This window comes from Microtus ochrogaster, chromosome 6, assembly GCF_000317375.1.
Source record: "Microtus ochrogaster isolate Prairie Vole_2 chromosome 6, MicOch1.0, whole genome shotgun sequence".
In the NCBI taxonomy this organism is placed as follows: Eukaryota; Metazoa; Chordata; class Mammalia; order Rodentia; family Cricetidae; genus Microtus; species Microtus ochrogaster.
The window spans coordinates 80,728,014-80,753,571 of NC_022013.1; the positions used below are offsets into that span (position 1 = coordinate 80,728,014).

General features: G+C 45.1%; 1 protein-coding gene across 3 annotated transcripts in view; it reads left to right on the plus strand.

Moving 5' to 3' along the window:
- The window catches only part of Plxna2 (plexin A2), a 203,987-nt gene that overhangs the window by 69,884 nt on the left and 108,545 nt on the right, over positions 1 to 25,558 (plus strand). For all 3 annotated transcript variants that reach the window (XR_003377039.1, XR_001228954.2, XM_005348915.2), the window contains exon 4: positions 23,858 to 23,992. Coding sequence is in view for 1 of the 3 variants with exons in the window: in XM_005348915.2 (XP_005348972.1) it covers positions 23,858 to 23,992 (135 nt within the window). In the remaining 2 variants the exon portion in view is untranslated. The remainder of the gene's footprint in view (positions 1 to 23,857; positions 23,993 to 25,558) is intronic.

Sequence of the window (25,558 nt, forward strand, 5' to 3'; positions counted from 1 at the left end):
TTTTTTTTTTAATAAATCAAGATGCCACCAGCTCTTGAACTCTTAAAATTAACAGAAAAGAAACAAAAAAACAAACAAAAAACTGATTCAGATGTTTGAGCTTTTATCCCAGGACAGTCATGTGCCCTAGAGTGCTGGTTAGTTTTTGTCAATTTGACACAAACTAGAATCAGCTGTGGAGAAGAGATTTCAGTCAAGGAATTGGTTCCTCTTGACTGGCCTGGGGGCATTTTCTTATTTACTAATTGAAGAAAGAAGACATAGCCCACTGTGGGTGGTGTCACCCCTAGGCATGTCATCCTTGGTTATATAATAAGAAAAGTGGCTGTGCAAGTCAGGCAAAGCAAGCCAATGAGCAGCATTACTTCATGGTCTCTGTTTCAGTTCCTGCCTTGAGCTCCTGCCCTGGCTTCCCTCAGTGATGTATTATAACTTGTAAGCTAAAGTAAACCCTTTCCTCCCCAGGTTGATTTTGGTCGTCATTTTATCATAGCAACAGAAAGCAAACTAAGACACCTAGCAAGGCATTTACCTCTCTGAGCTGATGTATACATCCACAAAACAGGACCCATGTACTCAGCATAAGGGTTTATGTGATGGAGGAGGGTCATCTTTCTATCTGTTGTTTCATTGGTTAAATAAAGAAACTGCCTTGGCCCTTTAATAGGACATAAAATTAGGTAGGCAGAGTAAACAGAACAGAATGCTGGGAGAAAGAAGCTGAGTGAGGGAGTTGCCATGATTCTCCCACTCCAGACAGATGCAAGTTAAGATCTTCCCTGGTAAGCCACCTCATGGGCTACACAGATTATTAGAAATGGGTTAGATCAATATGTAAGAGCTAGCCAATAAGAGGCTGGAACTAATGGGCCAGGCAGTATTTAAAAGAATACAGTTTCCATCTAATTATTCCGGGTAAAGCTAGCCAGGTGGCAGGACGCAGCCCGCCGCTCCTTATTACAACATTTATGACAGCATTAAATGAGAGAAACAGGGCATTTGGTTATTCAGTATTTACTGGGCATTTATTGTGTGATGACCATTCTCCTAAAATTTTAGGATGAATCAGAACAAAGCAGAACACAGATGCATTACAGTGATCTGTCTTACTTTAGAATGGTCTACTTGCTAACCAAAAGCCAAGAATAAGAGCACATAGTCCATTCTTCTGAGCAGAGTCCCTGGCTCCATCTGCAGAGGGGGAAAAGGGACCGATGTACAAACACTCAGAAATGCCCTATCTCCACAGTTAATGTGCTGGGTCCTTACATGCCCTAGATTGTTGCCCCTACATTCCTTACAAGTTATGGTGATTTGAATGAGAATGGGCCCCATAGGCTCATATGTTTGAATATTTGGTTCCCAGGTGTGTCACAGAGTGGGCTTTGAGGTTTCAGAAAACTTACATCATTTCCAGTATGCTCTCTCTGCCTCTTGCCTGGGGTTTTAAGATGTGAGCTCTCAGACATTCCTGCCCCATGCTTTTGCTCGGCCACAGTGGACTTTAACCATCTGAAACCACAAGCCCAATTAGATATTTTCTCTTAAAAGATGCCCTGGTTGTGGTATTTTATCATAGCATTAGAAACATTAATGGAAACTTTAGGTTGAGAGGATATAACCGAGTTTTCCCAGCCAGTGAGCAGCAACATTAGGGCGTGCACTGAAATCTTCTGACACAGGACACTGCGATGTACACCATCCCAGTGGCGTTAACCTGAGCTCACAGAAGCCAGAACACAATCTCATTGAGGACCAGGCCAGGGGAGTGGCCAGGCGCCTTCATTTGCATCTTCTGAGTCCATGGAGGAAGCTAAACAACAGTAATTTCAGTGGGGAATTGGTATTTGAGTCTGCTAAATAACCAAAACTTGTATGAAACAGAAACAAAATCATGCTGTGCACGCTGCTAATGGCAGCTTCATCCCTAGAGACAAGGGAGGTGGAGCCATGGTACCCTGGCCTGTGTCAAAAACTCCTACTGGGATTGTGAGATGCACCTGGAGCAGCAGGTGGGGAAGTGGGGTGGCACTTTACCATGAGGAAAGGGAGGCCTGGGGTGTGGGCCCCTCCACTGTAGGGGACTCATGGCTAGCCTCCTCCTGCCTCGATAGGCGTCCCATCAGCAAGGTCATGACAGTTCTCATTAGCACAAGTAAACAAGCATCCCAGCACTGGGCAGGGGACACATGTGTTGCTATTTAATTATATAGTGTACACTGAGTCTATTACAGCTCCTCCAGGGAATGGCAGCTACAGACAATGAGGTGTGATGGAGTCCGTTCAAAACTACTTAGGTAATTAATGTATTGGCGCTTACTTTGCTAGGAGTGGGTGTGGAGAAAGGGCACAGTTCCCTCTCCCTCTGAGCTCTTTCCATTCAGAAGCTCCACCAAACTAATAGTTGGGTCAGTCTGCATGAGTAATTCTGGGACAAGATGTAGTGAGAGAAGGAAGTTAAAATCAGCATCAGGAGATGCGAAGCTTGGAAGTTATATGTGGATTTCCTTTGTTTAACTGATGCTCCCCGGTGACCTAGAAACACACGGAGTCAGCGCACACTTTCCACCATAGCCCCAAGCTCCCTCTCTATTTTGGGAACTCTCTCTCACTCAGTGCCCCAGGTGCAGACTCTGGTGCTATGCAGAGTTGAAGGAACACCATAGAGAATCCTATTCTGTTGAGGACTGGGGGTGTGGGAAGCAGAGTATTTGAGTAGGCCACATAAGGGGAGGAACTAAAACCACAGAGTTCAAAGTGAAAAGGATTCTCTCCTAAGTCCATGCCAACAGCATCCCCCACCCTCCTCCAACGCCATCCAAGGCCTGTACCTTTGTTAACTATTAATTCTCTACATAAGCCCTTATTTTGTGTTCTCTACAAACCTCCTTATATGACTGTACGCATTGGTTGGTTTTTCTCTCCTTAACCCCAGACCCTTGTTCTTTATCTTTCCTTTTTGACTGATAGAGCAGTCAAAAATGTTTCCAGAAGGTTTTATGTGCCCTTGTCACCGAGCTTCATGGGCCTCTGTGTCATGCACTCTCAATAGAAGGTGCTGTAGCAGGGGCCATCTTGGTCAGCTCTATCTCCACCATAGTTTGTACAGGAGGTATTCAGGCACATCTGAAGTGACGGGTGAGCTTGGACTTTCCAGGCCACAGAAGTTCCAGCAGGTCCATAGCCATGCCTTCCCATCCTTTTGAAGCCTGCTCATGCTCAGTGAGTTCCCCCAGCCAATGTCCCTTTTTTAGGCAGCCACCATAGAAGAAGCAGCTCTCAGGGCTCATGACCCTCAGCTGTGACAAGAAGCCAGTCTGAGGGAACCTTTCTCAGCAATATGGAGAACTGTTGACCCTGGTAGGTTTGTCATTAGGACTTGAAGACCATTTCTTTCTCCATTTGACAGATGAGACCCAGGTAGCCTGGCCCATATGTGAGAATACAAAGTCCCATTTCAAAACCTCCAGTTCCTCTGGCCTCAGTCCTGAGCCTGGCCTGAGGCAAGGACATGAAAGCTGTGAACTTTCCCTCCTTTCTCTGGTCCTTATCATGGTAATGAGTACTGGAGAAAATGATCCTATAGCCAACTTAGTGCTGGACCAGCCCTAGGCCAGCCCTAAAGAATGGCAGCTGCGTGTTTGTGGGGTATGAAGACAAATGAAGTCGAAAGAGACCTTACCCTGGGCTAGTAGGGAGAGTCCTATCGGTTCTCTCTTATTTAAGGGTTAAGAGAACAAGGTTGAGAGACATAGAAAATGACCTGTAACAGGAAGTTCCAGGATTCTTTTGGAGGTCCCCACTGTCTCTTCTGTAGGCAGTCTCAAACTCTCAAAGCCTTGTTCTCCTAAATACAACCTGGGTGGTAATTATCACTGCATGATCTTGCTTCAAGGCTGCAGTAAAGCCTTATGTGGAGAACCTCCCCTGCCCCAACACACTTCAGTGCAAATGTTTTCTGAAGAGAGTGTATAAATGTCTTCTCCTATTGAACCCCACTGCCTTTCCTGAGTATGAGAAAAGAAATCAGCTTCCCATACATGTCTGTGACCTACCACCACACTAATGACCAGACAACAAGCTGTGGAGGGAGGGTGCATGACCTAGTTTATGACTGCCTAGTCAGAATTAATCTCTTGCCCCAGTCCTTTGCCAGTCACTGAAATTCAAATTATAGGTGAAAGAGAAGCTGAGGATCCAGTGTCCAGTTCCTGCTCTAGAGGTTACATTCTTTCTCTCTCTCTCTCTCTCTCTCTCTCTCTCTCTCTCTCTCTCTCTCTCTGTCCTCTCTATCTGTCTCTCTCTTTCTCTTTCTCTGTCTCTGTCTCTGTCTCTGTCTCTCTCTTTCTGACAGCCCATAACACAGCCCCTACCCAAGCCTCTGCTAACAGTATTTTTTAACCTGCCATCTCCTTCCGCTTTGCTGATCTGCAGACAAGGGTCCCTATGCGATAACAGAACCCATTAGTGCCGCTAGAGTCAGGTGGTGACTGCTAAGTGTGTCCTTAGGAGCTCCCTCCTCCTGGAGTTCACTGCATGTGATGTCCAGAGATCAGGGGCCAGGCAGGTAGGCTGCCTGGACATGTGCAGTTTGTCCACCCCACTCTGAAAGGCCTTTCATGCTCCTTCTTGGGGTTAAAAACGCAATGTTTGCTTTTGTGCTTTAAAGAATCAAATCATCCTGTTTTTTAGAGTATCAGATGTTCCCAAATTTTCTTATCCCACATGATCCCCTGGGATTTGAGAAGAATATTTCTTACATGATGTCAGAAACTGGCTGTCAAAAGAAGACACCCCAGGATGCCACTGGTGGCGAATCTCCAATTAGAGGAGGAAGCACAGCTGTCTCCCTTCTCTTTTGGTTTGGGGTGGCGAAAGGAACACCTCCCAATCCTGAAGTCTGGGGCAAGGGCAGGGCTGTTTTTCCTCTTCTCTGAGGGTGGATGCTGTTAGTAATCAAGCAGAGAAGAGTATGGGGAGCAAGGAAGGTATGTGGTAGATTTGCTGTAAAGGGAAGTCAGAGAGCTCCCCCCAGAGCCTTCGAGGCTGACTATCCCATTCCCAGTACTCTCTAATACACATATAATCAGCCTCCTCCTGATAAGGCCAATTTCCATACTAAACTGTTCATTATTGCACCCAGCAGCAATGTACAGAAGTGTCAGAACCCATAAGCTTTGGGAAAGTGGACAGGTGAACATACGAATGCATCTGCCTTCCTGTATTCTGTGGGGAGGTGCAGCCCCCTGGGAGGTGGTGATGAGAAGTCAGGATACCAACAGCCAAGGGTGTCAGAAGGACACAGGAGAGGATGGGTGCAGCTATTCATCTAAGCAGCATTTATTGGGCATTATGTATAAATGTGCTAGACATTTGTGACAGTGGCTGAAAAGCTCACAGGTTAGTGGGGGGAAGAATGCTGTTACAGCAGCAGCCCTGGAAAGAGAAGGCTTCCTGGAGAGGTGACATCTCAGCTGGGTTGTGCATGCTGGTCCAGCTCTCTGTGATTCGAATATGCATGGTTGAAAACCTCCACCTCAAGCCTCTTGGGCTTTCTGCCCTCATCAAGAGGAGCAGACTTCATTCCTGTGACTCCTTCCTTGTGCCTCACCCTCATTGCACACAGTCAGTTCATAACCTGTCTGTCTTCTGCAAATCACTGCTAGCCACACCACCCCACCTCCTACTACTACCCCTGCCCACCTTAAGCTGATGTTTTCTTGATCTGGTCCTGACTTTGTACTGGCTCTCCTGTTCTGCCTCCTTCAAGTTAACTCCCACAGTTTAAAAACCCTAAAAAGGCTGGCTCCCTGCAGCTTGTAGGGTATAGCAACTCCTGAGCCTGAGCAAGGTCCTAGTATCTGCTAGAAACCTCCCCTTGCTCCTACAGGCCTTTTCCATACTACTTCTGCCATGCTCAATACCTTGATGGCTTTGCTGGTCTCTCTCTTCTTTGTTGGTTTCTCTTCTCCATCCATAGTTTGCCCTCCAGCCCACCCCAAGTCCTGGATCATGCCAGTCTCCTGACCTCTACCTAAGAAAGTCCCTATCAGGGTTAACTCAGATCCCACATTCCTAGTGAAGCCTTTGCAGATTGGCCCACTTACAGAGGCCTACATTTTTTTCTAGCTACAGTGCTGAGAAGAGCTACCTTTGTATATCAGGGTCCTATATGTTCTTTATTTCTTTCTTTTCTGCAGTATGTAGTATTGAGTGCCCTAGACATTGGAGGAACATCAGAGGCTCTACTAAATTTTACTCTGTCCATGTACTTGGAGTATGACTTTGAACAAGTAAATCAACTTCTCTGTGATTAACTTCTCTCTCTACATCACAACGGCAGTAGCCTCTTACGTCACAGGGATGCTAGGGGTGTTAATGTTTTTCTCCAGGTCAAGTATGTGGGATGGTGCATACTTGCTGTTCATTATTCCTTTTTACTTTCTGCCTTTCCTGCTGGGTCCTAGTTTCCTTCGGGCCAGGAAGCCAGGGAAATCCATCTTTGTATCTTCCAAGAGAGCCTTCCAAGAGAGAAGATAAGATGAGGAAGTTTCTAAGAGCTCATGAAGAGTCAGTACGTATTTTATTGATGATAAACTTGAGGTCAAGAAGAAGCTGAACAATGTGTCCAAGTCAAAAGGTAGAAACCAAGGGAATATACCATGAGGGGCTCCCCACCTGTTTTTTCCCCTCAGCACAGAGGCTATTTTCATCTCCTCTTTGCAGAATAAAATGATCAGTGTCATGTCTACAGCCTTCCTTAGAGTGTCTCTGGGTCATTCCCCAGTCAGTCTCACCTTGTACCCTGTACATTTGTTAGACTCAGCTGTCCTTAGCTTTTTGACATTTCCTAAAGAGGCAAATTTCCCTACCTGCCATCAGAGTGCTGTGTAGAAATGAGGTAGGTGCTGTGCCATTTTTAAATGCCCACAGGCAGGATCTGGGCTTGGCCTGGACACAGAGTTCAGAGCAAGAAGGGGAGACAACAAGCCTCGGTGCATGACAGTGGGTCCACCACCCAGCCTGCCAAGCACCCAGGCTGCAGTCAGGCGCTTGCTTTCACTGCAGACTTGATGCAATCTGGGAAGCGCATTAAACATTGCACAGAGTAGTTGACATGTAATTAATAAAGTACAGATTTTGGCTGGACGCCTCAACTTAAAATAGCACCATGAGTATAGGAAGAGGAAGGGCAGGGGAGGTAAGTCAGAAGATGGCAAGGCCAGTGTCTCTGAGGATATTGGACTCGATTCTTGCTGAAGCACACCAAAACTAAGATAGGAGAGAAAAACAATCTTTTACTTTTTTAAAAAAATTAATGGGGTGAAACTGAGGCTCATAGAGACTGAATCAGTGCATACCCCACCATGCATCATTGGACAGAACTGGGGACCCAGCCCTGGGAGACTGCTTGACGCTTGCCCACACCCTCCACACCCGTAGGTAGTCAGAGAGCACTTTCATATATCACTGAGCTGCTCTCTCATGAAGTTGTACATTCCAGGGCTGTTTTTAATTTGAGAGATGTTTTAATGGCATTTTGAGACAGACTGCTCCCTCACTGATTCTCCAGAGAGGCTGGAGGGAACTTTGCATCTTCTTTGAAGAAGAAGGCTGTGGGGAAAGCTTTTCTTCTACAAGATTGTTCAGAGAGCCCTTTGCTGCAGCTAGCCAGCCTGCTGGTGAGAGAGAGGTGAGGAAGGAGAGGAAAAGAGAGACAGACCTCTGGGGTTAGTTCAAATGCCTGGCCTCTGGGGCTTTTGCCGTTGAAGTAGGAGCCCTGTTCCTCTTTGCCATAGATCCCAAACTGAAGTTCTGAAGTAAAATGCAATTTTCAACCCAGCTAATCAATCCTGGCAGGGTACCTCAAGCCTGCCAGGGCACACCCTAAAGCCTAGAAGCACTAGTTCTGGGTAAAGGAGACTACAATGGAAGGATCTAGAAGCTCCTGATTCAAACAACTGCAGAGCATCTCTTTGACAGCATAAGGGAAACTGAGGCATGTTATACCTATCATGATATTTTGTAGTGATCCCCTCATGCAGCTTGTAATAATTAACCAGCTTCTCTACAAGGCAAAAATAAATGTGATCTTATTTAAACAGTGGTGAGTGGGTGAGGATATGTTAAAACCTGTGACATCTCAAGGCCTACTTTGAGAGTCAATGTATTACCTGAACAGGTTCACAGTACCAGCTGATACAGTGTGATCCCTGTTGCCTTTGCTGCCATCCCTCCAGCACATACACTGTCCCCAGCACACAGTAGGTCTTCACATGTCTGAGGCAAGGTACAACAGACCAAACCCAGGTATCCTTTAAACCACCCGAGCCTCAGTATAGCCATCTGCATGGTAAATGAAAAGGACACTGTGGGACATGGAGTTGTTGGGTGCTAGGAGTCACCTGTCCCTTGTTCTGCCACTTTCTGTATCTTCCTGTCTCCTGTCCCATGCCTGGCTTACTCCCATCCAGATGGGTTAGATAATCAAAGGAACATGAGGAGTTTCTGCCACTACCCACTGACTTTCCAGGAAGGCACCTTGTTCTCAAATGTCCAGAACTTGAACCCCACAACCTTATACTGCTACTTCATCCCAGGGAGATAAGTCAGAGCGCTAGAGAAGAGGCCCAACTATCAGCCAAATTCTTAACTCCTTCTCTTTCTACTTCTGGGAGGTTTGCATTAATGAAGAAGAGAAGGGAGAGAAGAAATGCATGTGGTGTCCCTGGTAGCAGGAGACTAGCAGTGGTGGCTTGGGTTTCACTGGCATTCTTCTGAAGGCCTTTGCTGGGCAGCTGAATCAGAGCTGAGGGAGATGCCGAGACCAGAGGAGTCTTACAGGCGACTGTGGGCAAACTTGATAGCCCATCTGGAATCCATCCACGACCAGGTTCCCTCCCCCATACCCTAATCTATGGGTGGAGTCACACTGGAGGAGCAGGGCCAGGAACCTCAGCCTTCAGGCTGGATAAATTCTCCAGGTGCCAACTCTCAGCCCCAGCTGCACCCTCCTTGCTTTGAGAGCACAAGCCCCCATGCACTGCCTCTGCTTCAGTTCCCGCCCCTTCCTTTGTGACCTGATCTGAAGGCTTTGAATATGGCAGGAGGAAGAAGAATGGCAACAGAGTCCCAGCCATCCCTAGTTATTTAGAACCCTTGAATCCTAGTCCCGTGGCAGTAAGAGGCCTGGATAGCCAGCCAGTATGTGAGCAGTAAGTTTTCACAGGCCACAGAAGTCAATTCGCCCCTAGATGTTGACAATCTGAATTTCCCCCACTGCCTATCATCCCGACATGTAAAAGTCCAAACTCTTGAGTCAGACAGAAGGAACCAAGAACTGAAGGACAAGCTATTACATGAAGGCCAGGAGGCTCATTTGTTCCCAACCTGGCACTTGCTCAGCCACGGCTTGTTTTCTGACCTTCCAGGACTATTTTACTTTGTGAGAAGTCACCTTCCTCTCTGGATGAGCATGAGGATCCTGGAAGGAAAATTAGATGATGAAGAAGAAAAAAAAAAAATAAAGCATGCCATGACTAAAAGACCTCAGCAAGGGCAGGCAGAACACAAGGCTGTTACAGGGGCCCAGAGCAGCTTTACCTGGAGACTCATGCCCGCTCCAGGTGTCATCCCTAAAGCTTCTAAGCAGGTTATCTGCATCATTCCATGTCCTTGGCTATAAGCAATCATGACCATTTTATTGTTAATTGTCACATTTTGTTAACTTTTGAATACCCATCCAGCATGTGGAGCGGGCATGCCTGGGGGGGGGGTGGCTGCTGGTTCCTCTTCCAGCAGAGAAGAGGCAGGAATTGCTCTTAGGGAACACCATAAGCTGGCTTGGACTGCTGGGAACTGAGCTCACGCTCTAACATTTTGAGGAGAATTCTAAAAACAAAGCCAAACTATCCTCTTGTTAGAAAACCCCATGAGGCAAGAGGTACCTCAGACCACCTAGAGGAAGCCAGGCCCTTTTGCCCATCCCAAATCTCTTAAACAACAAACTCTTTGGGAACAGCGTGTTTTTGGAATACAGCTTCCTGAATAGTGTTTGTCTAATCTGTCTGCCCCAAATCCCTCTCCAAACACTAAGTTTCCTGCCCAGCACAGGCAATCAGAGAGCTAATTATCTGAGATTAGGAATGGGGGGGGGTTATCCCTTTTAATTACAGGGAGTAATTAGCCCACCTGATGTCAGCAAAGCCAATGGAATTAGAAGTAAAGTCTAAGTTGGAGAGGTCAGTGTGGGTGGTGGGAAAGCCCTGAGCTCTGAAGCTGCTTCCTCTTGGCCCTGGCTGATGCTGAGTTCCAGACAAATGTGGGTAGAGCACTCAAAAGAGCATCATCTTTCTTGGTGATCTGGAAAGATGTGTTTATGGGGTAGGGGTGGGGTGACAGAGAGGTAGAGAGATAGAGACAGACAAAAATAAAGGTACACAGAGAGAAAAATGGAGCAAGCAGAGCCTCCAGGACTGAGAAGGGAAAGATCAGGAAGAAGAGAAAAAGTAACAAGTAGGAAATGAAGGAGGTGACCAGTAAAACAAGACTGGTTTGTAGACACTATTACACTCATACCTTTGCAGGATAGCATTCCTGCAACTTTCCCTTCCGGAGGGAAGTCAACAAGAGTATCAGAAGCTGTACCCTATTTGCCTCCTCCCTCCCTTTTGCCTTACACTCTGTTTCTCCCCACATACTCTCCTCAGATGTCTAGCACACTGATCTTCTTTTGTAACACAAGGTGCTGGTGCTGAATGCTCAAGGCCTTGCTGTGGCAAAAACAAGGTGATAGCCCAATCCTCAATGATCTAGGTTGGGTGTCTTCTGTGACCCAAAGAAAAGGTTTTCTGCCCTGCAGCCTTAATCTTCTCTATGAAAAGACTCTGTAGGCTCATAAATTCATCCATCATCCATCCATCCACCCATTCCTTCATTCATCCATTCAGTGATTCATTCATTCTTTCTTTCTTTTACTTTACAAATGCACCCAGAACTTTTACTGTTAAAAACTGTATTACTGGGCTGGAGAGATGGCTCAGTGGTTAAGAGCATTGCCTGCTTTTCCAGAGGTCCTGAGTTCAATTCCCAGCAACCACATGGTGGCTCACAACCATCTGTAATGAGATCTGGTGCCCTCTTCTGGCCTTCAGGCATACACACAGAAAGACATTGTATACATAATAAATAAATAAATAAATATTTTAAAAAAAGAAACACTATTACTAGTTTCCCTTATTAATACATAAATGATCATAATACAAAATCAAAATATGTCTGCAAACAGGAGCAAATCTTGATGTCATTGCACTTGGCAATGGTTTGTTGAATAGGGCACTAAAAACACAAATGACAAAAAAACACAAATGACAAAAAAAAAAAACAAAAGACATAGCCAGGTGTGATGGCACATACCTGTAATCCTACTATGTGGCAAACTGAAGGAAAAAAAATTGAATTAGCCTAGTGTGATTCTATCTAAAAAACAAAACAAAAAAAACAAAACAAAACAAAACTGTATTACTTAATAAAGGCTGACCCATAGTCAGTCTTGAGACTTTTGTCAGTGTGTGGAGTCCAGGCCAGTCGCTAGAATTCCCTCCTATATCTTACAGCCACCTGCTGGTACTTAAACCACCCCAGGCACTCACTCAGAAATACCCACTGGGTGAATGCTGCACAGAGGGTCCGTGCACACATGTCCAGTGCAGAGACCAAGACTGAGCCAAAGCAACGCTGTAGGTAAGGATGCAGCCCAAGGGAAGTTGTGAGCACATTGCTTGCACATTTTCAATCCCACTTTTTTTCAAAGGAGTTAAGGTCATTTATAAGAAAATGTTGGACAACGTAACAGTAACGTAGAACTAGAACATCCTTGTCCCTTCCTCCACAAAGACAGAGAGGGGACTAGACTACTAAGCTTAAAAGAAGCTCAGGACTAAGATTAGATTTGGTTGAGGTTCCCAACAGCCAAAAAACTCTTCTCTCTGGTAGAGGGACTCATTTCCATTTTCCAGAGAAGACTATTCCCAGAATTTATATTCTATGTATAACTTATGATCATGTGAGGCCTTACATAGAATCCAGGACAAGGGTTTAGCATCAAATTGGAGTCTTCCTTTAAATATCATTTTTTAATATTAATTTCTCATCAAGTGCCAAGGCTGTGAAGTCTGTGCAACAACTTGTATTTAAGAAGGGACTCTCATGGAGTAATAGACAATAAAAGCATATGAGACCATAAAGAAAAGCAAACTTGTTTGTAAAGATTTTATAGTCCAGGACTGGAGAGATGGCTCAATGATTAAGAGCACTGGACCTGGGTTCAATTTCCAGTACCTACATGGCAGCTCATAATTGTTGGTAACTCCAATTCTAGGATCCAACAGTCAAAACACCAATGCACATAAGAAATAAAAGGAGAAATTTAAAAAATAAATAAATAAAATTTAAAAAAAGAAAAGAGATTTTGTCGTCCAACTTTGTGAGCTCTAAGTTGATCAAGGATAGAATGCAATTTTTAAAGTGCCCCGTTGAGCTTTGGCACACTGCTAAAAGTTGAATAAAATGAACTATATGGATTCAACTTCTACCTCTGGAAATTTATAATTTTTGTTGGCACTTATATTAAGACTCAGATGGCAGCCGGATCATGTTAAAATGGAAGAGTAATATGTTAACATCACACAAAAGACAAAGGGGAGCATCTTTTAAGGAGACTAATAAACTGCTTCCAGTTGAGGTCTTTGGTACATTACGGACTTGTGGCCATTTGCCTTCCCTGTCTGAGCCCCAGGGGTGTGTGTGTGTGTGTGTGTGTGTGTGTGTGTGTGTGTGTGTGTGTGTGTGTGTGTGTGTGTGTAACATGGGTTCGGTGCTAAAGTGAGGGTTGGTGTAAGGCGCCTGGTGCAGAGCCCAATCCATAACAACTTTTAGCATGAGTGGAGGAGCCCTGAGAAAAGCAAGGAGGTGCAGAGGTCTCTGGGAAGCTGGGGACCTACTTCCTTTTCTGACCTATCTCCTTTCTCATGGCTAGCACTTACCAAGGACATTTCTGGAGATACTTTATCGTAGATGGTTTCTCGGGAGCCATAACTCATCTCCCCCTGTGATACTGGATCTGTTTGTTATAATTTGATAGGCTATTTGCCTATCCTTTTGATCCGCCTATTTCCTTTCCCTTAGAAAAATTCCCGGGCCTTGGGTGGTCTCAAATTGTCACAGTTTAGGTCTCTTCTTTCTGGATAGCCTCATAGGCCACCCAGCCCTCAGCCTTCAGGCTCTTTCCACGCTTGTCCCTAGGAAGTTCTGATATCAGACAAAATAAGGAATGTTTATTCCCACTTCTTTTACAGGAATCTCTGTCTGTAGCACTTGTAGGTCAGCACCCTGGAGTTTCCAGGTGACAACCAAAGGGGCTAAAATGAGAATCCATATGACCCCCGCCCCCCCTTCTCTCAGACACTCTCAGAGTTACCAGATGCAGAACTAGGAGACAGCACACACAAGGCTGGTGCATAGAACACACCCCTGCCTCCCTCCCATGCTTCTTTGCAGCTTCTCTGGTACTTCCCAGCTCACTGCCAAACTGTCAAAAGCACCAAGAGGCAAAGTGCTGTTCAGCTAATGATCGCAGCCCCAGGAGAGGTACAGAGCTCTTTTAAGAGAAGCAAGTGTAGGGGGAATAGGGACGTGGGAGGGGCAGAGGGAGATGCTTTAGTGCTTGGCACAAAAGCCAGCTCTTTCTAAGGCACAGATTAGAAGTGGGCAGGTGTGCTCAGCTGCTTTCTTTGTGGGTGAAGGACTGGAGTCACCCCTTCACTTCACTCCTTTTCAGGAAGTAAAAAGGGTCAGAGTCAGAATACTGCCATTCTTCGGTGGGTCCAGATGCCTCAGCGCAGACCCCATGGATGCTCTAGCAGTCCGTTCCTCCTCCCCCAGAACTTGTCCCACCCACGCCAGTCTCAGCAGATGGACCCAGACTATCGACTGACAAGCAGTACAGGAGCTGGTGGGGTGCACAGCAGCACCAAGCCTGGAAAGGCCAGAGATGTATACAGCCTAGTATCTTCTCTAGGTCCTTAATCTGAGGAAAGACAAGTCCCTGTATTTATGCACGTAACTTCACTAGAAGACATGCCAGCAGCTGTGGGGCTGAAAGGCTGTCAGTGCAAGAGGAGGTGGCTTTTGGGTTAGCTCACCAAGGAAGACTAGTATCCTGAATGTAGAAAAAAATTGTAAAATAATAATACAAATACAAAAAAAAAAAAGACCTGGGGATATAATGGGAAATGGGTAAAAGACCATGTTAGCTAGACTCCAGTGACAAACTGGGAAGACTTTTCTATCAATGGGGACAATTAAGGGTGGGGTGTGTATGGGTGTGTGTGTGTGTGTGTGTGTGTGTGTGATTTCTTTCAATATCCCAAAATGATGTACACTCACCATTTCTTAAAAAAATTATGAGACTGAGACAAGCAAGAAAAAGAAAATTACAAACATCTGAAATTTAAGGATTTTTGCATATAGAGAAGGCAGGATCAAATTCGTGTTTTAAGAAGATTAATCTGGCAGTATTGGGTAGAATAGATTAGAGAATGAATATGCTGGAGGCAAGGAGACTTCTCAGGTTGTTGCAGCTGCAGAGATAGGAGGCAATAAAAACCCAGACCCAGTAGTTAGCCAAGAGAAAACACATCACGTACAGTGTGTGAATATAGTCTCCATTTCTCTTGATCACCGCCCATTTTCTGCATCACAGTACACACACTCCATGTATATTGTTTTCAAACTTCTTTTAAAATATCAGGTCACTCTGCATCCAGATACAGACCCTGGTCATAGTGCTCAAAGCCCCAGACTTAGTTCCTGCAGCTCAAAGGACAACCTCAGTGTTAAAGAGAGCAGATTATCATTCCAGATGGTGCAAGGCAGGACAGTCACAGACTTCTGCAAAGAACGAGTTGATTTGAAAGGGTAACAACCCTGTTTTAAGTTTCCTACCCTTTGCTCTTTTTCAAACCTCCAGATAGCCTTCTTGCCACCGTGCAGGAGACAGCCATGTGATCCTTCCCTAAAGCAGCTTTCTAGAGGTCCTCAGCACTATGCTGTGTAGATCTAGTTTCTAGTCCAAGTGAAGGCAACCCCTCCTGTTTGACTTGAAGGAAACCAAGGCCCCACAGAGGAGCAGAGTGGAAGAGAGTTTCAGAACCAGACCCAACCAACTTTAGGTTCTGCTCTGTAGTTTCCAGCTGCAATCAGCTGTACACATTTAACATTTCTTCCCCGTAAAATGGGAGGGGATCTACCTCATAGAGTGTTGGACATTATTCTCATGATCACACAGCCCCAACATTTAACACTGTGGTTGAAATAGAATACATAGAAACAAATAGGTTTAAGTTAATGGATAAGGAGAGAATGCTATTCCAAAGCTTATGTACATGGATGTGCTGGCCTCCTTGTTCTGCCTCCTTCAGGGAGAGGAAGCCAGTCTTTTTCAATATGCCTCCTTCTAACACTGACATTCACCCATCCCAACACCTGCTGAGGAAGGCTGCCCTTCCCTCAACATGGCCCCAGAGTCACTCCGTGGTCCAACTGCCTGGGCATCCCCAGGAAAAGAACCTGTGTGGTATGGTGAATGGAGATTCTTGCATGAGCTTTGGGTAAACAAAGACTCCTTGGTTGGCAGAAGTTCCTCGTTACTCTTTATTAATTCCCCCTCCCTCCCTCCTCACCCCTCCCAATTCTGTGCACTGTGTGAATTATAGCTTTCCCTCTGCATAATGTGATTTCATCGGTGGCTGCTTAATGCTTGAGCTGACTCTTGCTGTGTTTATCTTAATGTTTCCCAGAACACTCTAGTGCTTCCTCTGCCTGACAGTTTCTCTTGTTTCTGGCTCCTCAGACCTGCCCAATCCCAGAGTTCTAGCCTGTTGTATGAGGTACAGGACTCAGCCCTTAGAGCAACCCCTGAACTGGACTTCAGTTTCTTTCTGACCTTTGTAATTCAAACCCATTTAAGAGGATAGAACCAAGGATATAGGTTCTTTTTGCTTTCAGGTCTTAATGTCACTCTCCCATGAGCAGTCAAGGGAAAGGCCCCAGGATGGGAACCACAGTGTTTCTCGGAAGCAGGATCTGAGTTTAAGTCATAGAACGGTGAGAACAGAGCCCACATCTCATCTTGGAAGTGGCATGTACCAGTGACTGCTTAGCCATTATCCCTTGGCCCAGGAGGAGCAGAGAAGACCCCGCTTAGACCAAAATTCTGGCCTTCAGTGTTCCACTCACCCTCCAGCCACTTCCTCTAATCTAGACTGAATCTTTACCTTACTCATTGTAGTGCTCAGTAAATATTTATTGTCTTCTACCTTACATGCCAGGCTGTTAATACTCAGGCTGTTCCAAGATGCCAGAATCTGAAGAACTCTTCTCTGAATATAGGAAGAAGCCCATCATAACCTGACCCCACCCCCCACATCGAGGTGCCTCTATCCCCGTGAACCCCTTTGCTACACCTCCTGTTCTCCATTGAGCATCTAGGGAAGTTTATAACAGACAAAGAAATAGATGTAATTATATCAGAAACTAGCAGTCTCCACCATAAAAAGCCTTTGTGGTTGACTGACAACTTTGTAGGGACCAGTACTGGGAGCGTGCATATAGTATAGCAGGCATCTTAGCTGCCTCCTTTTTCATAGACGAGAAGGATTCTTGACCTCATCTCCCCCTTTTCTCTTTTCCATTGACTCAGTGTATGTAACCCACAGGCTGCTTAATTCTCCACCAATTATCAGAATATTTAGGGCCAGACACCTAACCATCCTTCAGGGAGCCTCGACCCACTGAGCTCTGACTTTGCACACTTTGTTACCTTTCTAGGGCTCTGAGGACGGAGCTGAGACCTGCAAGGATCTCTGGGAGTTGATGCCTCCCGTGTGTGTGTGTGTGTGTGTGTGTGTGTGTGTGTGTGTGTGTGTGTGCGTGCATGTGCGTGTGTGTGCACGTGTGAGCACATATAACTGTATGTGTAGGAGGGAGGGAAGAGGATCTGGATCTCAGAGACTGAATTACCAAAGACTTCAATCTATAAATAATTCAGGTCATGGAGTCCTACAAAAATAAACTTCAGCTTGAATCCTCTCTCGTAGCACTAAATGCACAGCTGCAGATGTGCACTCATTAATTCACCAGAGTTCAGTGAAAGCAGCACCAGAGGCCCCACCCACCTCTGAAAGATCAGAATGTGTATGTGTGGCATATGTAAGCACATAAACAACACCTGTCAGATACACATAGAACACACATGATGTACCAAGCACACATACCACACATTACACACAACATGACAAATAGATGTACAACACTACACACAGACACATGGAGAAGCATACATATCACAAAGTATGCATATGACATGCCACACACATCACATCATATACACAGTATATGCACAGACACATCACACACATACATACATCACACAGAGACACATTACACAGAGACAGAAAGACACATACATCAAATACATGTATATCACACCAATTCCACCATACTACACACATACAAACATATGACACATGTCACACATACAGATATATATGAGCACCATTCTATATATCAATTATCTAATACACCATTTGTGCATACTCACTTACAGTTAGAGATATACCACACAACCACCCACACATACCATACACAACACACATGCATGTACCATGTAAGTCCAGAGTTCTGAGCCAGAGCCAGGACAGAAGATGCTGAAAGTCTGCTCCAGTTACTATGGCGCCTCATCATGTTGCATCTGAACTTCCTCTCCTAAGTGCTAAGGTCCTAGAAACCAGATTTTCAAAAGATCTGGGTTCAACCAGTGATGCTGACGTTGGGTTTGCTGTACACTTCACATTTTCCACAGGTGCAGCTCCCATCCTAGATCTTTGCTTAGGCTTCGTCTCCTCCAGGAAGCCTCTCCTCATGGCTTCCCTCAGGGCAGATGGACCACCCCACCCCATCCTAAATAACTGTCGTTTTAGCAGAAACCTCCTCTCTTGAGGTTAACCTTTGAATTTGTGAAGATGACTTTGGCTTTCCTGTTCCCACCCTCCCCCCATCTTCTCTGAAGAAATGAATATCATTTATCAGTTTCCTTTGTCCCTTAGTGCAGCCTGGCTCATAGTAGGCATGTAATAAATAAATATGGGATAGCACTGAAAATCTTAGTGAATAACGCTTCATTTCTACAATGTCCTTTTTCTGCTGAGAGAGGAGAGTAGCCACTCTAATCTGGCAACTACAATAACTATTTCATGAACAAATAAAATTGACTTACTGCAAGCAAGCCACACGCCAGTTAATGCAAAAGTTGGAATTAGGCTTTGCCATCACCAGAAGCTCAGGCCCTAGCAATGTCTGCAAACCTATTTTCCTCTCAATGCCCAAGATGATCCCTAGTCCTACTGCTGACCAATAGCTCTTGAAAGTCATCAACACCACTGTTTCTGCTAACAGGCTGCTAATCGACATGGACAGGCTCTATAATTGAGTTAACTAGAAAAGAAACTGATACACAGGGGTTGAGAAACCATAGGTAAGCCAGTCAGCTGTGCCTGCTGATCTGAACGGGTTGTCATTCATTTCTGTCCAGACACACAGCTGTGATTTAGAGGAAAGAAATAATAGTGTTAAAGTCTTTTCTTCCCTGCCCCTTGCCCTCCAAGAACAGACATTGAATTTCCCCTGGGCCCTACCCAACACACTCTTGCCCCAAAGCGAGCTCTCTTAAACTAAATTTTAGCCCCCAAGTAAATCCCTCCAATTAGATGCTGAGTTATTTTGTCCCTTAGAAAAATAGGTAATAGTCCTACTGTGATTGGGGGAGGCCTGAAAGATGATAAAGTAGGAGACACTTGGCTTCCAGGTCATCCATCTACTCTGCTCAGCTACTCTTGTCCTCTTGACCCTCTCCTGTGAGAAGCCTCCCACCCCTGGCCTGTGGTGGGACTCCAGCTCTGTGAATCCCCTTATCTGTGTGATCATGAGGTCACACAAGTCTACCAGTCTCAGATTTATCATTTATGCAATGGGAATTAAACTAGGACTGACAACAGAAAAACCTGTAAGGATAAACTACTTTATTTTTATTATGTTTTAAACAGTAACCAGCCCATTTTAAGAGCTACACAACTGGTAGCTATTAATAATCAGGTCAACTGCAGCAATCTGAAATACACCAAGTATGTTGCCCTGCCTCCAGGCAGGGTTACACCTAAATTTGAAGCAAACAAAGTAGCTGCACTAAAAACCTGAAAAGGTCTTTGGCCTATGAGGTATCTACAGTTAGGTTTCCCTATAATAAGGGTTCTTACAGACGCACCCCTCAGTGTCCTTGTATGAATTTAGGCACATTTTGCCTCTTACCGTAGTGAACTGAGTCTTAAATTGTGTGCTTTCTGAGCCTTGAGAAAGCAACACAGCCTGGTAATGTCTACATGGCCATCAAGGTCAAGCTGTCTCAGGAGAGGTATTATACTGCTCAGACGGCCTGGCATACCTTTCCATATTACCTTCCTCTTCTTTCCCATCTCAGCTTTCCCACTGAGGGGATGACAAGACCTTCTTATGTGGTCTACTGATTGGATTAGATAAGTGGTTTGTTTCAACTTACTAGTGCCGTTTGGTTTATTCAAACCTGGCCCTGGTTTAAATATGATACTAAAGAAAGCTATCATTTGTGGGAACATCTCAGACTAGACCAAATTGCTTGGCTTTAAAAAACACCACGCCGCGGTTAAGAGCACTGGCTGGCTCTCACAGGGGATGGAGGATCATTTCCCACGTGACAGGTCATAACCACCTATAACTTTAGTTCCCGGGCATCTGACATCCTCTTCTAGCTTCTTTGGGCATTGTAAAAATGGGATACACAGACATACATGCAGGCAAAAATTCCATAGATATAAAACACAAATATAAAAAATCCCACTTTTATCCTGGTATAACCCAGCAACTTTCTACCATTAGCCATCTTGTGCCTGGTAGTGATGGAGGACAGCTTCGTAGGTGAGAGCTCCTCTGTTTGCTACTGAGCAGTCTCTGTGTTAAATGTATGCATCCCTCAACTAACTGTCAAGGCTCAGAGCCTTGGACCTCTGGAGCTATTTAAGAATGTCATTCTCCAGGTCAGACAATGAGTGGGCAGACTGCTTATTCTCGTTGCTCACAGAAAGTTTTCACCAAGTCTCAGAGAGGTGACTCCCCTGAAAGTATACCATGACTTATCAAAAGTCAGAAGAAAATTGCCCAATTTCCAGACCCACACTCTGCCCACTTAGTGTGCCACCGCCAGGGGAAAGGCATCTGCGCTGGTAACCTCCCACCTCCAGTAGAAGTACCCTCTTCCCCTCCTTCTGCTTTCTGGCCTACTAGTCCATCTCCATTTTCTTTTAAACTCTCTGAGTTTCTTGAAGGGTTACATAAGCTTGTGACTGATAACAGGGAGTAGAGGGGTATTTAAGAATGTGTTGATTTCTTGACTAATACTTTTCCTTCAAGGATTTGGACAGAATGAAATATAGCTTAGTTCAGAAGAAAATATAGCTTTGCTCAGAATCCTCTGTTCTAGTTTGGTTTTTGCTTTGGTAGTTGAGAGTTACAAAGACTTGATTCTGGTATCTCCGGTTCATTAAATTATTGTGGTGGCAGACAGGAAATTTTCAAAGCATCTCTCTAGGTCTCTGGTACAGTGGAAAGGTAAGGGACTAGCCATCGTGAAACATAGCTACATGTGTGATGCACCTTGTTCTTGGTGCATCCCCAACTTTTGCACAGTACTACCAGGTTCCTGGGACCCCAGTGTCAGGGCCTTGCCTGTTGTATTTATTCTTCCTTCTTATGACTGTGTTCAGACATTGCTCTGGAGCTCCTAGCCAATCCCAGATGAGTGGGAAAGGTGGCTGCTCAAGCCGACAAAGGGCAAACAAGCTTCCGGAGGCAGGATATCCCAGGCTTGACCTAAGAGGAGGGACTGCTTCCGCAGCTCCTGAGTGGAACTAGAGCCTTGAGGAGATAGCTCTCTTTGAGAGAAGAATTGGTATGAGGTCAGGGAAATTTCCCCTTCTAGATGACCCTGTGCTGACTCAAGAGCCAAAGTCAGAATACCCTATGTCATGGAGACAAAATACAGCCAGGTCAACAATAAGTCAAATAATCTTCATGTCTTTCCTCAGGCCCAACAACTTTTGTAACTTAAAACCTGCTATATTTTTGTGAAGGCTTTTTAGAAATTTAAGCCTGTTGATCAAGACGAGAAATCTGATTTGAATAGTAAAGAGGCCTCTTTTCATTGTTGGGAATGATACCATGTGGAGACTGGTGATTCGTTCTTCCTTCTGCTTAAATCTCCATGTGAGAAAGTGTTTCAGCCCTGTGACATTATGACTGACTCAGTGCTCTCCTCGGTCATAAGAAAACAAATGCCCATGCTCATCCCACCTCTGGAAGGAAGAGCTTTGGTAACAGTTGTCAAATCAACTGCTTTTAATGAAGAGAGACTCCTGAAGTGATAGAAAGGGGTAATGGTGGAGCTTAGAGGGAAGAAGAGTCAACCCACAGGAGAAGCAATGGCTAAAACCAACCATGGATAGCAGTGGCTAAAATAGTACTCTTGATTCCATTGAGCTAACCGCTGAAATGTCAAGCCAGAGGTCCCAGGTCACCTGCCAGAACAGAGGCAGCATTGTATCCAAGGCTAAGCCTTAGACACAGGTATAGGGCCTCAGGCCATTAGGTACCCAGTCTCAATGGGCGCATGGTCTATTCACCCTCTGCTAAAGCCCATTCCAACAGGTACATGCCATAACCAATCTTAGGCCCCTTCATTGTGCCACTCTCAGGAAGTGAAAGGGTAGAAATGGTAGTTCGCACCCCACTCCTTCAACTCTCTAATAAACCCTGCTGTTGACCTTCCCCACCCAGCCAGGCAGTACTGAATTCTCCTCTGCTCACCATCTTCCCACATTACTGCAGTATCAGGCCCACAGTGGGCCTTTGAGATAACTACATCATGGTGTCCCACCCTTAGAAACTCTCCAAGTATCAGGATTACGTGGGCAGACAGAAGAGAGAGTTAAACAAGAACAAACAGAAAAGGTGTTAGAAGACAAGACTATTCTATCTTATAGAGAAATCTCTTCATCTCACTAAAGAACCCAGAGTCATCTGTCAACTGGTTCATAGTTCATATCCTTTCAAAGGGTGTTTCTGGAGCATTCCCGTGTCTGTCACCATCTGTGTCCCAGCCTCATGTGGGTCCTCAGAGGGATACAGCGAAAGTAGAAAACCATATCCACCTTCACAATGTTAATGACTCTGCACATATTGGAAGCAATTAAAGAACAATCCAAATAGTAAGTCAATACATGTTAGCTAATACATATACATACAGCGAGCAAATCAATTGATTATAATCTTAGGATACATGTCTAATAGGAAAAAAAGGCACCAGCATACATAATTAATTGTCAGAGGGCAGGGGGCTTCCCAGGGGAGGAAAGACTTGGGTCAAAAGGTATGTAGGTAGAATGGGACAGGGAAACTAGAGTAGGAGGAGTGGGGGCGGGGGTGAATGACAAGCTGTTGCTATGGGATGGAATTGTGGGTGGAGCCCATTCACACACACCAAGGGCTCCTTGCCAACAATTCCTTACATGAAAAATTCTTTCCTTAAGCACATGTGGGGCTCAGCCAGATTAGTCTTTCTCCATCTTCTGTGCAAACAGCCTCAGCATTACTGGGAATCTCCCACCAAAGCAGAGGTTATGGTCTTGCTCAGCCACACACTTCCCATCCCCTCCATGCAATTCTGAGCATGGCAGAATTGAGAGCATTAGGTTATCTTGCTGTTTCTCAACTTGGCTTTGCCTTTGCCTAGGGAGCTATTAAACAAGGTGATACTTCCAGGACCATACCCTCAAAGACTCTGATTCATGGGCCCAGTTCTTGAAATTCACCTTTTTTTTTTTTAACGCACAAGATAAGCTCAAGTATGTAGCCTGGGCAGAGGAGCCTTAGGTAAATGACATTTAGGTCCTTTTTGTTTACTGTCCTGGGGTAGAACAAAAAAAAAAAAACATATTTCTTCTCCCTGTGTCACTTATAAATACAGTCAACTGACATCTAGGGGCAGGAAGATTTCTGAGCTCTGACATCTTCAGTCTCCAAATGATGACAACAAGATTTTGATGATCTATATAATTGTGCCCCCATGTCAGCCTAACCCAAGGGTACTACATATATAGATATTGACTCTCCAGTCTGTCATTAAGTATGCATATACACACTCACACATTCACTTGCTTACACACTTCACAAATTCTGTAAGTGTATGTAAATGCACGGTCAGAATCTTTCATGTGCATTCAAACACAAATCAACCACCACTAGGAATCCCAGACCGAAACTGGGTATGGTGATGCATGATATACATGCTTTTAATCTAAGAATTGGAAACATTGAAGGTGGAGGATCATGAGTTAGCGTACAGTACAGACTGGGTTCCACAGTGTAATCTTGCTCCAAATAAGTGAGAAAAGGAGAAAAATGAGACAGGGAGGGGGAAGAAAGGAGAGGAGGAAATAAGATAAGAGGAGAGAGATAGCACAGGCGATCTCTAGCCCTGCATACTGAGAGTGATTGTGAATGAATTAAGAGTTTAACATTAAGTAGCACTTCTTTCCAGAGCAATGACCTGGAGGGGTAGCAACTGTCTTTTGTAAACCACCCCTCCAAGTGGAAGCAGATGATCCCTGGGAAGGCTGACCATCAACACTTAAGGGCAATTTGGTTTTTCTTGCAGATTCGAGCTGATGGTCCCCCCCATGGTGGGGTCCAGTATGAAATGGTCTCTGTGTTCAAAGATGGGAGCCCCATCCTCCGCGACATGGCCTTCTCCATCAATCAGCTCTACCTATATGTCATGTCTGAGAGACAGGTAAGTGCTGACACACATCTCCCCTTTCCAAACTCTAGGAAACCTCTGATAACCTATCACCTTTGGTCAGAAGTTGCTCTGTCCTATATGAGAGCCTCTGAACTTGCTGTGCAGGGGTTCTAAGAAAGGCAGAGTCCTGGCATTTGCAGAGAGGTAGAGGACCATGCAGGGCCAGCCTCTTCCGGGAGGCTTCTCTCTAGGCCACAGCCCCTGTCTGGGTGAGTGATAAAAAGCTCTGCAAGAAAAAGCTAGACTGAGCCCCACAGCATGGTGTGATTAGGAGGTAGATTTACTGCTCCTGGGCCCACAGAATTGGCTGCTCATGGGAGCCAAAGAGGTGTAAATAATCTAGGCCTTCAGGCTGGGCTGGCTCCTAGGAGACAGAACTGAGATGGGGCTCTAGAAGGAAATCAAATCTTGTCCTGAGTCTGAGATTGGATGCAGGAGGGAGCTGGTCAGTTCTGGAAAGCTGAGACTACCTGCAAAGATTTGAAACCCCCAAAGAGAAGCCTCAATACTTTGCTAAGGAGCAACTGAGCAAGACTTATTTTCCTAGAACCAGGGAAGGAGTTATTCTTCAGCTCATATTTTTTTTTACATGTGTGTGAGCAGAGGGAACTGTGGGAAGGGAAGGAAGCAGGGATGGTGAGGGTTACCAGACCCTCCAAGGAAGGAAATTCAGTGACATGCTTAGCCATGGCTGGCTATTTTATCCTGTTGATCAGGAGATAACCATGAGCTGTAGCAGCCATGGTATTATCCTTTTCCTGAGGACAAAAAAGAAAAAGATTGTCTCATAACTGAGGTTGCTGGCTGACTGGGAAGACAGCTGAGCTGAACGACCCACCACTTCACTAGGTATCTCCTGTGTCTTTCTTGAATGTTCTGCAAAGACTCCAATGTCCTTGGTCAGCTTCACCCTTCCCAGAGTTCTGTGTGCCCTCTTTTTAAAGATAAAGAATCTGGATCAAGGGGTGACAGATAAGGGGATGCACAGGAATGAAGAAAAGGGGATGGGTGCATGGTGGCATTAAGGAAAGCAGTGATGCAGCTCTAACTTGAAAATTACTTCTTGAGACTAGATGACACAAATCATATGCTAATTGCATGCAAATTACATCAGGATTCTCTTGAGCCCACCTGTCTTTTCTACCTTTATTTATGTGGCCCCTGCAATTGAGGCATAAACAGATCCAGTTTAGAACTTACTAGAATTAAAGGAAGTTTTGCCAACCTGGAGTGGGTAAGGCAGTCCTAGAAATAAACATTAGTCTATTAGGCCAATAAAATAGCCAGTGGGTCTTGTTGGAAATATAATTAGTAGGAACAAAGTACTGGGAAAATAACAGAGGAAATGAGGCTTGGTTGCTACCCTTAAATTGATTGCCATCTAATGAGGGAGACATGTCCCCAGAGATCTGCACCATCAGATAGATTTCTATGGGTGCTTTGCATTTTCCTCCTATTCTTTTGTTTTGTTTTTAAGGCAGAAACTTCTTTGTATTTATTGGAGGGAGTGCATGTGTATATGCATGTGTTATGTGCGTGGAGGCTAGGAACCAACCT